General features: G+C 48.3%; 1 protein-coding gene across 2 annotated transcripts in view; it reads right to left on the bottom strand.

Moving 5' to 3' along the window:
* The window catches only part of GRIK3 (glutamate ionotropic receptor kainate type subunit 3), a 225,830-nt gene that overhangs the window by 48,375 nt on the left and 160,828 nt on the right, over positions 1-16,627 (bottom strand). For both annotated transcript variants that reach the window (XM_034754116.1, XM_034754115.1), the window contains exons 9-10: positions 11,569-11,682; positions 2,529-2,732 (exon numbers count right to left, since the gene is read on the bottom strand). In XM_034754116.1, coding sequence (XP_034610007.1) covers positions 2,529-2,732; positions 11,569-11,682 — 318 coding nt within the window. The remainder of the gene's footprint in view (positions 1-2,528; positions 2,733-11,568; positions 11,683-16,627) is intronic.

The raw sequence follows: 16,627 nt of genomic DNA, 5'->3' as shown, positions 1-16,627 counted from the left end.
CACAGGAGTTTAGGATGGGAAGTGAGGCAGAATAGTATTGAAAATGCCCTCTGTGAAGTTAAATAGCAGAACTAGAATCAAGTCAGGACACTGAGGTTAATGCCTCCCCAGTCTTGCAAAAAAGTGCAGTGGAATTTATTTCATGTCTACAAATGGGCCTAAAATTAAGTCTCCTCTGGAAGATAAGATTTAGGAGGAATTTGATTGTTTTCGCTCTTCTGCACTGCTGGGCGGCCTGGCAAACAGTTGTGTGAGAGCGAAAGCATGCCTTGTATCTAACAATTTCCCACCCTATTACCATGCAAGCACACACACATACACAATTATTAATTACCCATTGGCAGAGCCCCCATCACCCTGATCACAAGCATGGAAGAGGCCTCTTTGTATTAAGACAGATGACTACAGCATCACAATCACATTACAGGATTTTCTCCAGGAGCTGTGATCAACTAAGACTTTCAAATTACTGGCAGCAGCACAAGGACAACTGTGGCGGATTCTGAGTGACAGGAACGCTGGGTGGAAAAAAACATCTAGGAAAGTTTAGGAGGTATAATCAAAGATTAAAGCAGGCTGAATGGACACCCTTCTGCTTAATAGCTGGTGGCATGGTCAGCGCAGCCAGTTGTGTGTAGTGCTTTAGTGAAGGGCAAATCGTTTGCTTGGGATCTTTCAGGCAGGGGTGAGAAAAGGGATCAGAGCTCAGTCGCATTGTTTGTTTCTCAACTGATGCAGCAAAGCACTTCAGGGTGTGTTAACTGTAGGCGCATGCCTGAGTCCCATTGAAGTCTGTGGGATGGAAGCATACGCTCACTGATAAACATGTCCTTGCTAAGCCAGGGCCAGTGATCCCACAGCTGTAGGGCAGGCACAGGAGACGATGGTGGGGGTGTTGCACTCCACCAGCCCGGGGCATTCTGTGGCACATAACGAAGCAGGTCTCTGCATAAGGGGATTAGCCTTCTTTGGGACCGTGCTTTTTGCACCCTTTCAGACTCAGCATGGTTAAATGATGGAGCCAAGCGTGCAACACGCTTGTCCGCGCTACCCCAGGCTGGCGAAACACTGCCCCTGCACTGGAGGCCATCTGCCCAGTTGGTTGATTGCTGTACATTTGTTTAGCCCAGAGGACAGACACCCGGGAAGGGAATAGCTCCATGTCATCCTGTCAGCAGCAGATGATATTTCAGAACTGAAGACACCAGGCGTTGTGGCCTACTCCCCTCGGCACCGGGGCTTGAGGTCAGGGTGTCATCGGGGGCTTGGCCAAGTAACAATAAGGAGAGGGAGGGAAAAGGGATGTAGCCACTGACTGTGCAGAGAGGAACCCAGCAAATGAACTCCTCTCAGGAGACAGTCGCAAGGCAGGCTCCACTCAGCTGTGACTAAATACCAGGAGAGGCTGCATGCCCGCTCGCTGAGGCAGGTGCACTTAATCCTGCCTTAGCATGGGCAGGGGTTGGACCAGAGGACCTCGTAAGGTTCCTTCCAGTCCTCTGACTCCTTCCCCTTGGTAAGCACATTTTCTTGGACACACATTTAAATTCGCTTGGCCAGAATTCCCCTCCCATTCAAACACAACTTTACACCGGACACTGAGGACGAAATGTATGTGAATGTAAGGCTGAGGTTCTGATTTTCATCCCCCAGAAGTGACGGTATCTCCTGGGAACCGTATTGCCCACATAGGGGGCTTACCGCTCCTCCCACTGACGTTGGTGGCAAAGCTCCCCTTTAGTTCAATGGGAGAAGGACAGGACCCTGTTCTGTTCTTCCACACCTCCACAGAGCTCTCCTTGACTCCAGCTGGGGTGGCTGTGCATACCCAAGGGAGGGACTTGGACCGCCGTGTATAATGATGATATTTAATAGCATGACGTGTATCCAAAATACTTGATAACCACGATCCTCAGGTCTGCTCGGGCTGTGCTTTGTGCAAGACTGAGGGCACAGGGTCTAAGGCAGCTGGTTGTACCCCGGCCTGTCCCCATCCACCCCCCAGGACCAGGAGCTGCGGAGGGATGCTTCCACCCCAGGTGTGACTTGACAGCCACCAGGAGTTTCAGCAGCACTGAGGCAAGTAACAGCCCCATGGGTCATGACGTTGGTCAGTGATGTCCAGGGCATTGCTGCACTCTGGCAAAGCCCCCGGCACTGGGCATGCCCCCAACATGCCCCCTGTGCCAGCAGCTGGAACTAGAAGGGGTGGTTTAGAGCCAGGATGTTACCCGGCTGGGGCAATGGTGCCCCTGGTCCTACACTGACGCAAAGGAAGACATCTGTTGGTGGGGCTAATTTATTTCTTCTCTCAATGACCTGGAAAAGCTGGGAGAGGCCCCTGGCAACGATCAAGAATATTTGTGCTATAGAGTATGTTCAGTATACACCGGGGAAGATACAGAGCTCTGGGATGCCAGAGCAGGGGGGGATGTCAGCCCACTCCAGGTGTCCTGACCCACAGTTCAGGCTGCAGCGTGGTTTATCCCCTAGTTACCGGTAGCTTTACACACACGTGTCTTACTCACATGGTCAATGAGTTCCTTCATCATGCCATTCCACTGCCCCTTCTCATCCTGTGCGCCATACTTCCCGTCCTCCACCAGCCGGATATCATAGGTAAAGCCCAGGATGTGTGATAGCTCCTTCAGAAGGTCAATGCAGTAACCTTCAAAGCGGTCGTTCCCGAAGAGGGCTGTGTCTGACTTCCGAAACATGACGAAGGGCTCTTCCTGCACAGCCGGGAGAGAGCGGAGCAAAGAGCCACGGTTAAGGGCAGGCTGCCAGTCCCATTGCCAGCAGAAAAGCGATGAAAGCAGGTGGCTGTTCCTGCAGGTAACCCTGCGCAATGTGACACGCATTATGCAGGCAAGGTTGGCACCACAACATGTTCGGAATAAATTAACTTTGCATGGTGCATCAGCTAATTAGTAACCTTGTTTACCCCACTAAATTTAATTTTGTCTCTTCTGAGCAGCCAACTGTTTTCCATTCAGTGAGATTTCAGAGAGAGAGAGCGAGAGAAAATAACCATTTCATATTCTGCAAATGAAAACAAGGGCACTGAAAAATAAAAATACATAGAGGGAAAAAATTCAGCCACAAATCCCAGGCACTAGAAACACAAAGGAACCAATCCCTGGGGATTGTTGTGGACTCAGCACCATCAGGGTTCTTAAGAGCATTTGAGTTGGGGGTCTTGCCAGGACACCATGCGTGGCTAGTGGCCGGTATAAGGTTGGCTTTATTTCTTTATGCCCCCGGGATAGGTGAACAAGACAAGACAAAGAATGGGGCAGGGATTCTAGTGCTGGCCAGAGGTAGGTCAAAAGGAGACCAGCACGTGTCTTAGTCCTTTTCCTTTGTAACACACCAGCACCCACGCCCATAGCAGGTGCTCCTGAGAGCACAGGTCTGTACTGAGAGGAGGAGGTGCCTAAAAGCCGAACCCGAACCCTAAGCAGGTTTCCTGCGAGCTGTTCCAAAGGGCAGGTGATCCACAAACACCTGGATCTGACCATGCCCTAGAGTATGCCAGGAACATCCCCTCCAGTTCTGACCCACAGCTTGATTCTGGCCATAAGGCAGCGGAACTGACTGGCAGAGGAATTGCCCTGTTCACTAGCCTAGTGCCCAATATAGCCCCACCCCCACTTTGGCTGTCGGTGCAGAGGGCACGCCCAAGAGTTAGGGGGGGTGGTGCTCTGCCACTGGGGTCAGAGGAGCAGGCATAATTTACAGCAGCTCCAGGATGGCTCTAACTTATGCTAGCCAGCAGCGGTACTGGTGGCTTTTGGCATCTTTTCCCACTCCCATGTTGCACTGAGATCAGCTCAGACGCAGCCCAGGATCAGGGCCCAGGACTTTGCAATAACCAGGCGTCACCCTGGCCTCTCAAGCAACAAACCTGTGGTTCCAACCCTGGGCACTTGTAGTTAGTGTGCGGTAGATGCCCATGCACTGTGGGCATATTGCATGGAGCAGATGGTTTCTAACAAGCTATGGCATATTACTTCAGGAAGGGCACAGCAAGCTAGGCTAAGTACCCCCGCCATGTTATCTTGGGGCCTTCTCTCCCCCTCCTGAACTGTTCTCATTACTTTTGTATTTGGAAAAGCCTCTGAAAATTTAACAAGCTGCAGCAAAGTGCTGCCTTATTAGCTAGCAGACTGCAGGCAGCGCCAGGAAGCATTGTAAGTTATAGCACATCTAAAAGGAATGTTCCACGGTGAACTTTCTGAAACACTCAGAGGGCTGCTCTCCTCTGAGTCCAAATGATTGCACTTCCGCTAATGCTCAAAAATAGCCATTCTTTTTAGTTTAAAGATGTCCAGCTTGGATGCCTTGAAAGGTTCAGAGATATCAGGCTGATAACCCAGCTCCTGAATCCAGAACGGGCCATTACTTTTCTGAGAAAATCATGTCCAGATGCAGAAAACAAACTATGTTTTTTTAATCGATTATTATTATTCCATTCCACACTGAAGCATTGATTAATGCCCAAGATATATGGCACACCAGGAGATTCCAGAACCACTGTTTATTACAATAATCAAATTGTCTCATTGTTACCTTGTTCTCCCTTTCTTTGCTCCAACTAGTATCTCTCATCCTACTCTTAGACGGTGAGTTTTGGGGCCAGGACCCTCTTTTCATTATATGTGGGTACAATGCCCAGCACAATGAGGCCTTGAAACAGGCCTCCAGGTACTACCACAATTCAAATAATAATGTACTAATATTAGCAGCCCTATAACAGGCTTCTACACAGGAACGTTCCATCTTTCTTCTCATCTCTTGTGATGAATGAGGTCATCATATGCCAGTGAAGACAATAAAGTGTGCAATAAAAATCATAGCCTTTCACAAAGCACCACGTTTGGGCTGCCAGTCATGGCAACAGAAAGGGACCAGGAAGATGTGGGAATGGCTGGAGAGAGGAGATACGTAAGGGGAGTGCTGAGAAACTCAAGGTACACTATCCAACAGGTGAGCGCTAGGAGACAAGGGCGGGACAGGAGACAGACCTAAGGCAAAGACTATTTATTAGACTGAACCATTGGATAACGTTACGCACAAGGCTACAGTCCTAGCTTGGAGGTGCTCCAGACCTCGCCCTAGTGCGTGGAGGCTTTGCTGGAATTCCAGCAACATCCCTGCCTGTGCCTCCTGCCTTGAGGGATCCACGCTCATCCAGCACCCACCGTGGACAAACCTAGGCCATTCGCGTATGGCTGTGCAGAAGGCAGTTCGTCCTGCTCTGGGTGTTGGTGGGGAGTGGATGAGAGAGAGCACCTGGGTCTGGGTCTGCTGGATGAGAAACCAAGGCTGACAACGTCATACCTATGGCATTAGTGTGGTGCATGCAAGCCCATTAAACTCCCTCTCTCTCCAGTCTCCTCGGCAGCCCTTTCCTCTGGAATTAGTGCTTTGTTTGTGAACCAGCTGAATCTACGGATCTTGGTATAAATACACCAGTTCCAAAGCAGCCATAAAATGCTATTAATTTTGGGAAGCACTATAGGGATAACATACATATTTAACAGCCAAAGCGCTGAACATTAGGATGCCACTCGCTCCGTAATGTATCTCCTGGTCTCAAACGTTTCCTAGGGGGTAATTCTGATCTCTATGAACCACTTATTCACAGACTATTTCACAATTTATTACTGAAAATGGCCAGACATCCAATTCACAAGCTCCCTCGGCTTGCTAATCGATTTCTCAGTGAAGGTGCCCTCAATTTCATAACTTCACAGTTCTTGTATTGCTCAGGGAGAGTGGCGCTGGCTGCTGGGGTAATATTTCTCTTCCAACAAGTCACCGCAATATGAGCAAAAGGCAGCGGGGGGGATGGGGAGGAGAGGGGTGAACAACCTTTCCTGCTTTTCCTTTTAAAGATCCCTCCTCTGGCTTTTCTACTGTCATTTACACCTACGGAGAAGACACAAAGGGCAGCAGCAAACGTCAATAAAGTTCAGGGTTGTATTTTACTTCTTAGGAGCCAATTTATGAAAAATGCATTTATTGCACAACTCAGTGTGCCAATCCCATCGTGCCCCTCACGCCGTGGGTCACAAGGCTGCAGGTGGCTCTGCATTAGGCATGCACGCGCCCTTCCAGCACACACAGCCGAGCAATTAGAGGGTGGTGATTTGCTCTATTGACGCTTTCTAACTGGAATGTGAGCATAAAGCTTCGGGATCTTCGCGGCAGTAGAACTGCTAGAGCGGAGAGATTCAAGTGCTGGCTAGAAACCGGCTTCCTCGCTCTGCGGATGCACCTCACTCCTGCCTTGCGCCACTCTCACTACAGCAGGGGTTCAAACTGGGGGTCAGGACCCCGCAGGGGGTCATGAGGTTATTACATGGGGGGCAGGGTGTGAGCTGTCAGCCTCAATCCCAAGCCCCACTTTGCCTCCAGCATTTCTAATGGTGTTAAATATATAAAGAAGTGTGTTTAATTTATAAGGGGGGGTCACGCTCAGAGGCTTGCTGTGTGAAAGGGGTCACCAGTACAAAGGTTTGAGATATTCCAGATCCAGACCCCGGCTCAGCTCTACCAATATGTCTCGCTTCTGAGCTGAAGTATCCCCTCCTCCAGCATTCCTCAGTCCTGGCCCTGCAGCTCTCACTGCTGCTCCAGCCTTCAGCCTCACACACCTGGGCTGGTGCATCACTTCAGTAATACCGGCTACCCCCATCCAATAATTTCCCCTAGTGGCACCGCGCTACGTTTTAATTAGATACAGATGGACGAGGGCAGGGCGGGAATGAGTCTCTGTTCAGTCTCTTGAGAGTTGAAATAACCTCGGGTAATTCCCCCACCGCTGACCCCTGGCCTCCACCTAGGGTTCATATCACTGTGCATGGCATTTATTTTGTATTATTCACCCAGCTCTATCTCCCACTTACAGGGACTGGCTCCAGCTCACATAACTTTGCAGTCTTTCTGCTGGGCCTGATTCAAATTCCTCAGACCAAAATTTTCAGAACAAGCAAAAAAAAAATAATGTAAATTCAAAAGAATAAAAATAAAACAAAACAGATGCCCCCCGCCCACCCAATGGCCGGAGGTATCCCTGCAGCACCCTGCCTCTACCTCTCCTGAAAAACTACACAGTTCATAGCATTTCAGACATAACCTTTCTACGGTCCAATTTATTCAGGCCTGAGTTCAACACACGAGTTCAGTGTCTCTCTCCCCCGTCCTTCTTCCCTGAGCTGGGTCCAGGTCAAGTCACTCCCAGGCTTGCCCGGGCTGGAATTCAGCCTCCTGGCTCGGACTTCTCAATTCCCCTCTGTCAGATTCTTCCCTGCAGGAGCTTTTTTCACCCCTGAATTTCCCTCCTCCTGACAGCTTCCTGTATGAAGGGGAATGAGCCGTGCTCCATCAGGCCCCGTCGAGTCTCGTGGCACGGGTGGGCCGGAGCCATTCCAGCAGTAATGGGGCTTTTCTGCCTGAGGCCTCCAGCCCATAAGGCCAAAGCCACCCTGTTACATTGTGCAAAAACTGACCCTGCTCCAGGAGCCTGAGTGAGCGGGAACTGCCAAAGTGCCTTTTGTTCCAGCATTTCCCCTAAGGCAGTGGTGGGCAACCTGCAGCCCGTCAGGAGAATCCACTGGCGGGCTGCCAGACATGGTTTACATTGGCACGGCTGCCCGCAGCTCCCAGTGGCCATGGTTCGCTGTTCCTGGCCAATGGGCGCTGCGGGCGGCCGTGCCTGCGGGCCCCCAATGTAAACACCGTCTCGCGGCCCGGCAGCGGATTCCCCTGAGGGGCTGCAGGTTGCCCACTACTGCCCTAAGGGCTCTGCAGTAGCTTCTGACGGGACCATGCTTTTGAACAACTGTAGCCAGTGGGATCCGTTGTTGTTGCTCCTGATGCTGATGCAAATGGCACCAGGGTGCTTTATCTGTGCAGAGATATCTCTGCGGGTGGGGAGGGGAGTGTGTGTGTGTGTGTGTGTGCGCGCATGCACCTCCTGGGATCAGTACAGTATGACACTTCCGAACAGCGTGGGGAGGTGGAGGGGGGATAAGAGGAGAAAATGACCATCTATTTTCACTCTGCAGTCTTCCTTGCAAAGCCAGGCATGAAAGCAGCAAGGTATTGGGTTAAAATAAGACAACCAGAGGCTCCTGCAGCACATTCACACCCGGGCGTTTGAGCAGAGCCACTCAGCTGAGAAAACGTGTTGTGCCAACGAGCACAGGGAAGATGGAGCCGCTGTGTGTCAGGTGTGGGTTATTTTGATGCTGGGTGGTGGTTTCATTTTAGGAAGTCAGGCCTCATTACCCAAGTGGTCCATCTAATTCCATTACCCAGCCTCTTAACATGCCAGACTAGACCATTGCTCTGTCAAGTCCAGTATCTCCCATCCTTTCTGCTGCAGTGGATCGGGTTACAGAGCTACCTTGTCCAGCCTGTCAGGAGATGTGATTACACAGGGGTGTTACTGGATAGCAGTGTCACAGCACGAGTGCATCATTTGCAAGATAACGATGGAACAAATGTTTTTTAATGACTACCTTCCTTCGTTTTTATCACTCTTGGAAGGAGAGGGCTATCCCCCAAGCAGAGCAAAAGTCAAACATGAAGAACCCCAAATGATCTGTTGTGCCTTGGTCAGAATGATGTTTCAGGGACTGGAATAGCAGGAGATGCAGGCTGGGAGTGAGGTGCATTGGCAGAGCTGTGTGTGAGCTAGAACTGGAATGGGAAGGGGTTCTTCAGGTGAGGCTCGAGGTGCATGAACAAAGAGATGGGCAGAGGATACATTTCACACTGCTTGTAACATGGCACTGGGACAAACACTTGTCCTTCTCTTTTATGAATACCCAGTTCACATGCACACATTCTTTTAGGAACCCTAGACAATATGTCATAAAAGACGATACTCGCTAAACCCTACATGACCTAGCAGTTCTTTCCCATCTCATACATCCATGATTCTTTGACAGAAGAGGCTCCTTGAAGGCACTGCATGGAAATTGGCCAGGAAAAATTATTGGCATAAACAGAATTTCAAACCTGATCTACGCAACCTGCCCAAGTTTCGTTATAGTTTATTTGTTCTAGGTACTGCGTTATTTCCTGTTGCTGCCGATTGGCATGGCATGACCCAGCATTGTGTAACACAGCCAAATACAAACCAATGCGACTAGTCATCATTCATTAGATGTTAAATAAAAATTCATTCTGATCTGATGCCTGCTATCAAATCCAATAGTGAAGGCGAGAATTAAATACAGTGTGACAGTTGGAGACAGAGAAGATCGGTTAAGTATCCATGGTTTGCTGGATAACTCAATTACTTTTGGCTAGGTTGTCACATACGTAGTTATGAGGGGAAAGAAACACAAGCGCTGCAGTTATAACCCGTGTGTATAAATGAATTCCGGGATAGTGAGAAGTGACAGATCGGCAGCGCTGGAGCATGAAGTACCCGCAGAGTGGGTACAACACAGGCAGTGGCGGGACAAGGACCCCGGTGGTACACACCCCACCTCCTAGCACGGAGCTTCAACTCTGACCTTGAAGGGCCTCATCTAGAAGCAAGAGGAGGGTTCAGTCTCTAAGGCCCATGAAGCCACTGGTCTCTCTGCTAAGATTGCCAGCAGGGCGGCTAATTTGGGGCTTTTGTGCCTTTGGAGTTATGGGGGCATCTGTCCAATAGAAAATCTGCTGAGACTGACAAGTCACTTCATAGAGGGCCACTGAGTAGCCACCTGATGCTAAGGGCAATGTGCAACAGAATGTGCCCCTCCTTAGACCAGTGACAGAGAGAGGAAGAGACCCTCTAGCCCCTTCTTAATCCCCCGAGCCACCAAGGCCCCAGAAGGGAGGATACTGAGGCATGTGTTTGCTCTTATTTTTTTGCTGTAACGAGAATAGTTACATCTGAAGCAGACACCCGCCCCTCTCCACTGCCTCTCCTGCTAGTCAGTCAGGCCCTTGCACAGCCTGTGCGGTATGCTAGTTAAGAGCCTTTCTTGCGCCCAGTGCATGCAGCCCCTCGCTGGGCCTTCAGCACGCACCGGGTCAGAGAACATACCTGAGATTCAGCACAAGAGTTGACGTGGAGGTTAAGAAATGTGCAGCAGGAACAAGAAGCAGCCTCGTGGCTACTGGAAGTGTGGTGGCGTCTAGCCAGCAACACACTGAATCACTTAGTTGTTTGGCACGTGTGGACAAGGAGCAGCTGTTTCTCGGGAGTGTGGGAACAGCAGAAGATGCTGCAGCTTAGCACCTTACATGTGCATTGGCAGAGCTGTACGTGGGAGTTTGTGCAGCACCTGCTTGCGCCCTGTCTCAGCCCAGCCAGCACGCTCGCGCTCTCCCTGGGCACCAAATTCCCTCTCCTCCTCGTCTTCCTCTTCCTTTGAGTTCCATTGCCTAGATACACAGGTATTGAAATGCCTCTGGGTGCAGACAGAATAGGCATTCATTCCGCACCGTGTACATCATTTCTAGAAAGTACCAGCTAGCTCCCACAAGTGCTCTGTTCAGTCACGACAGCAAGGAAGTGCCGAAGTTGTGGAGCGACAATGGTGCCATAAACCCAGGCCTGCCTGCCAGGCAATGAAAGCAGGTATCTCCACCAGGTCTGCTGTGTGCCTGGTTACCTGGGTAAGCATTCAGTGGGCCAGATTTTCTCTTGGTCTAAATCATGCTGCTGCATTGATGTCAATGGTGCCATTTTATACCGACCAGATTGACTCAATATCTTTTATTTTGACCACTCATGCAAACCCCGCTCCCAGCGGTGAATTCTAACACCGATGAAAATATTGCAGGATAGTCACCCTTTATAGTGGGCTCTGAGTCCTCAGAGCCATTGCTCAGCATATCCACCAGCCTTGGCTTCTCTTCAGGTGGCTAACGTGCCCAGAGCAGCAATCCCAGCTTGCAGGGAGGAATACATCGGTTACCAGATGCATTAAATGATCGCCCCAGCACATTCCTCAAGGCTTGATTTCCAAAACTCCAACCCCAGACAAACCAGCTCAAACTACTGGCTACAAAGCACCCGGGGTCTATCCAGCTCCAGCCAGGTGGGAGGAGAGCGAACACACTTTTTCTCCATGGTAGCCTCCTATGCAGTAGCTTCCCCTTCCCTTTTATAACCCCACCCAGATCAGCCATGTGCTAGCAGGTGCCTGGGGGCCATCACACCTTCTCATGGGGCAGCCACGGGAGGTAAAATGTTGCTAACTGGTAGAGGTTAATTGATCACCATGAATGAGCCAATATTTGCCAACCGTGTGCACATGACAGTACCTAGGGCACTGAAATCTCAGTGTCTCTTTTCTCTCGTTATCTTAAGTAAAGCGAAGAGCTGTGGTGTCTCAGGTACTGCTGTGTGGCAACTGTTGGTGCCTTGTTGGTGACCAGCGCAGGTTTCTGACCTCGCCAATAGCACAGGGAGCTAGGAGAGAGCCCCGAAACATAAGGCCAAAAGCAAAGGGACTGGCAAAACTACTGCAGCATTGTAAAGCACCAGAGAAGTCACACATTTCCAGCCATTTATATATGGATGAGAAATACAAGTCTGCAGCCTCCTACCAGGACAGTGGTGACAATAAGAGATCTGTTGGTTAGTGAGTCTGTGACGTTGGGTCCTCGCCCCTTGGAAATTTCCGTGATGTTCAAACCATCAGAAGGGTTCCACACTCCAACCTGAAATGAAGCAAAGAAACAAATTACTAGACACTTGACGTGTTGTTCAGTCTCTTCCAGGATCCCACAGGCCTGGCTGAAGGGAAGATAGTTCTGTCTTCTGCTGCACAGGCAAGCGAAGCTGAACAGACCGCGTTGGCCAACCTAAACAGAAGAGAAAGTGACACTAATCCTGCACTTGCAGACCACTCCAACAGTCACCCATGCAGAGCAGACATTACAAATACCTACGCCTTTCCTTTTTGCTGCCCTCTAAATGGGGGCACTGATACCTGTGGACAAATATGGAGGTCCATGATGTCTAGAATTCAGGAATTCATTCAACAGTGGACAATAGCGCCATGCAGTACAGGAGCTCAGAATACACTGAACAGTGAACTTTGGCCAAACCTCACAGTGATTAGAGATATTCCTGAATCAAAGATTTCCCAATGCAAGTGTCTTTGGTGAACAGCAGAAACCCCAGATTCTGACACTTCCAAACTTATGAAGAGTTAAAAATTTAGATCATAATTTTGCAGCTTGGGCCCATCTCCTATAGGAACCAAAAAGAGGTCATGGGGTGTATTCAAACAAAATACAGGCTTTGGCTGCACACAAGGGATGTGTTCAGACAGTATTTAGAGTCATTTGTGTTGGAAGGAGTCTTGTGGGTCATATAGACTAGAGGACAGGGGCTGCGGTCTCGATCACTCGATCCTTCCCATATTGTTAAATGGGAGGGCATTGCAGCTAGGTGGGAGGAAAATTCTGGTATGGAAAAGGTTGACAACACAGCTGGCTGGAAAATGGTATTTCTGATGAAACTTTAAAAAAAAAGAAAACATTTTGGGGGTAGTTGCTGGATTTTGGGGGGTTTTAACAAAAAACGGAGAAACATAATAACCTTGGTTGGTTTCCGTTTTCAAAAGTCTAAAAGTGTTTTCATTGAAAAAACAGCAAGTTTCAAAAGAAATAAAGAATTTCCATGAAAACTTGTGTTTCTTTAAAAAAATAAAAAACACAGCCAAATGGGATCGAAGTTTGCAGTGCCACTGCCCTGGTTGTACCTATTTTGTGGGCAGCATCTCCTAGGCTTTCAATCTGACACCTTCTCTGCAGCACTGGACTCATAGGTGCAGGAAATAGGGGTACCGGGGGTGTTCCAGCACCCCTGACGAGACTTAGAGGGACATGGAATATCTGTGACTTGCATCACAATTCATAGTGTATCCTATGTATTTCCTATCTGTTACGGTGTGAAAAATGTGTCTGGTGAAGTCGGGCTCTACCATACACACTAATAGGGAAACTATAACTTTATGAAATCTCCTGTCTGGTTTGCATGGCAGGGTTGCTATCATTAGTCAATTCCCCCATGGATGGAGCACTCATTTCCGCCAATGGAGAGAATATTGTCCCTGGATCTAGCGCACAACATGAATGTGAGAGGAGGAATTTACTCCAGTAATTAATTAAGATTTCTCCATTCAAATAATTTTGTCCTAGGTGAGAGGGTTTGATTTCCCTGGGAGATCACAGTAGCCTAGCAGAGAGAAGTGCTGAGAGGCACTGGTATTAGAGAGAGAGTTCAGAAATATGAACTCCTGTAATACCCTGGATGTGGGCAGATTCCACATTCCACCAGTTCCACTCAGGGCAACTGCATCGAAGTCCCTGGAGGTCCAGACAAAGGGCATAACATTAGTGTCATGGAGTGGAGACCAAGCCCATCTGCATTTAATTTAGCTCCATTTTGCACCAACTTGAAAACTAGTAACATTGGGAATGAATATGAGCTGGACACAAAGCAACCGGCCAGGAACTCCCGGCTATCCACTTCTAACGGGGGACGATTACCCTACAACTGCCCATCAGGGAGTTCTTGCACCTTCCTCTGGAGCAGCTGGCGCTGGTCACTGTCAGAGACAGGATCCTGGAGTACATGGACCATGCGTCTGATCCAATCTGGGAATTCCTACGTTCCTTTATAAAGTGTCACAAACAGGGGCCAAGTGTTCATTTTAATCAGTTCTCTTCTGCTGAGAGATAGAGGGCCAGATCTTTAGCTGAGGTAAAATGTCACCATCTCTTTAAAACCAGGGGAACTAGGACGATTTACACCAGCTGTGGAACTGGTCCAGCGTCATCACCGATATTTGGTCCAATCCCCTTTTAAACCAATGCAAACACACATGGCCTGCCTGCCCTCCAGCTGCAGGAATAGATGCGGCATGGGATGATACAATTCAGCTCCCCTTTCTGTCCAGCCACTATCTATATTTTACTGTTGTTAAAAGCCTTTTAACAGCCCGACTGCAAATGCGAAAAAATAAGGCAAAGAGCCTTATTGGCAAGGAAACGCTTTCAGTAAAGCGCTATGTTTAACATCTGAACGCACCTTCCTCCACCTTCATGGATATAACTAGGTAACAACATGTTTGCCGTATTAGTATTTATATTACAGTGGCGTGTAGCAGCCCTGTAGCACTAGCCGTTCTGGAAACAAAGTGCGAGAGCCCCTTACCTGAGGAGCTCACAGTCCAAAAAAAAAAACAACACAGACAAAGGTGGGAGGGGAAGCCAAGGCCGTGAATTACCCATCATCACAGAGAAGCTTAACAGCACAGCTGGGACTAGACTCCACATCTCCTGGATCCTGATCTAGTGCCCTATCCACTCTACCACACTGCCTCCCGATTTTAGACCTGACTGATCTTTTGCAGCGTCTTTCATACCGGCAGGGATCTCACACCACTTGACCAACGCTAACCATTGTCCGGTGAGACAGCATTTTACCACTGGGCAAGCTGAAGCTCTGGGAGGGGAAAAGGCTGGCGATAGCCACGCAGCGTGCCCCCGGAAGAGTTTGACTCCTGGGCCTACTTGGCATAAAGAACTGCTCCAGTGACGCCATTGTGCTGCGCACATTCACATCTAAAGATGATCTGGCCCCTCGTCGTCCGGCTGCAACTGCTACTCCGCACTCTCTCCCAGACCTCGAGAATGCAGGTTTAAAATCTCCTGGCATATTCAAACCTTGTGGCTGGTTGTCTAATGCTGCCCCTTTGAGGCTTGTTATGCCCCCAAATAAACAGAGACAGAGACACACCAAATAGGAACCACAGAATATACAGGTCAATCCATCTACGAGGCCACATGAGTGATGGAAACTTGAAAACAGAGAGTCCACAGACCAATCCCATTGCGGGGCTAGGAGCTTCAGATTATTTATTTAGTTATGTTTTTGTTTCCTTGATTGTTTTTCTTTTCTTTTCTATTTTTTTTTAAATAATTCAATCTCCCCAGCAACCTCTGGCGAGAACCTGGTTTTACTGCATTCACAGAAAGGGTTTTTGAACAATGAATGCTGTTTGGCATGAACAGTATAAATTTTAAAAGAGTTTCCGTGAACTTTCTGAGAATCCCTAAATATTTTACAAAAGCCAGGCATTCCTCCATCCTTCCTTCCAATCACGCCGCAGTTAAAATGTCAGAAGATTATTACTGTTATAGGGAAGAGAAGCAATAATATAAAGAGCCTTTGGCAGTGCTACCTACTCAGCTAAGAATCCCTTGCTAAGTTTTCCTTAAGAAAAATGAAATACAGGGAACTCAAGTCTGCATTAATTAATTTAAAAATTAAAATAAAGAAAAAAATGCAAATATTCCATTAAGAGAACTGTGCAAGTCGGATAGTCAAACAACATGTAATTATGTTTGGGTAATACTGCTTTAATCCTCAGAACATCCAGGAGGTAGCAGGATCAGAAGCACAATCCTAAAGCTCAACAAATATAAGCTATTATACATAATGCAAAGTACATATTGGGATTCACTCCGTTTGGCATTTCATTATTTCAGATTAGCTATTAACAGAATCTTAGTGTCCACAGAGATTTGACATCGATACTTTAAAACCTTTCCAGAGAAGACAAAAAGCTTTTTAAAAAAAAAAAAAAAAAAAAAAGCCGAGAGCTACAAAATCTCGTGACTAGATGGAGATTAAACATAAAAGCTGAACATCCTTGAGGAATATGCTTCAGGGTTTGGCAGTTTCCTGTGAGCATATGTGCCACACAATAGTAATAAATACCACTAGGGTCAGCAATTCTATCAGACAGCTGAGGGGTACTACGTTGACTGAGAGATATTTTGGCAGTACTTTAAGGTTCAGATTCACATGGTATCCAAAATGTCTGTCATTTTTGCCTATAACTCTACCGGGATCATTACTGGTAAGCAGTCCACTGGCACAGGGAGCTGGGTAGGCTGATGTTACCAGTGGCACCAATCCTAGCAACCCACTTTGCTACTTTCCCCTTAGGGGGTTGCCGACTGACACCTTGCAATGAATCAGTCCCCAAGGTTTCTCCCATCCCTAAGTTTGAAGGCTCTCTAACCGTGGATAGCTAGCTCACGGCACTATCTGCAGCCTGCTTTGAGCACAGCCCATGCGAATAGGTGACTCCTGGTATGCATTGTCCACGGTGCAGATCTTTGTTCTATTCAGGCAACTTGCTGCTCTGTTTTGTCCACTGAATGAACTGCTCTCCCCTTGAAAATGATGTTCTAGGAGTTTTAATGCTTTGAGTATTCTTTGTTTTTTTAAGCGGTCCATGAAACAGGAATGAAATCCCCATGAGCACCTGAGAATCAGACCTGCACTTCAGTGGCATTATATCCTTGTATCCAGCAGGGATCTGTGCTAATTACAAGAATTCTACACGGTTGTGTTTGTGCAGCTACCTTGCGTCCCCAGCAGCAGGATTGCTGCTGCAAAGACTCTACATCCAAATGGGAAATTTCCAATCAGGCCAGGAAACTAACCTGTCCTCATTTTTTTCATACCCTCTTCTCAGATATCAAAAAACAACAACAAACATACATTATCATCTCCTCCAAAACTCAGGCTGCAAGTGGGCCAATCAGGGCTGTAACAAACATGGGATATTTCCAGGCCTTA

This window comes from Trachemys scripta, chromosome 20, assembly GCF_013100865.1.
Source record: "Trachemys scripta elegans isolate TJP31775 chromosome 20, CAS_Tse_1.0, whole genome shotgun sequence".
Taxonomy (NCBI): domain Eukaryota; kingdom Metazoa; phylum Chordata; order Testudines; family Emydidae; genus Trachemys; species Trachemys scripta.
The sequence above is the reverse complement of the archived record's forward strand: the minus strand, read 5'-3'. Positions and strand labels throughout refer to the sequence as shown.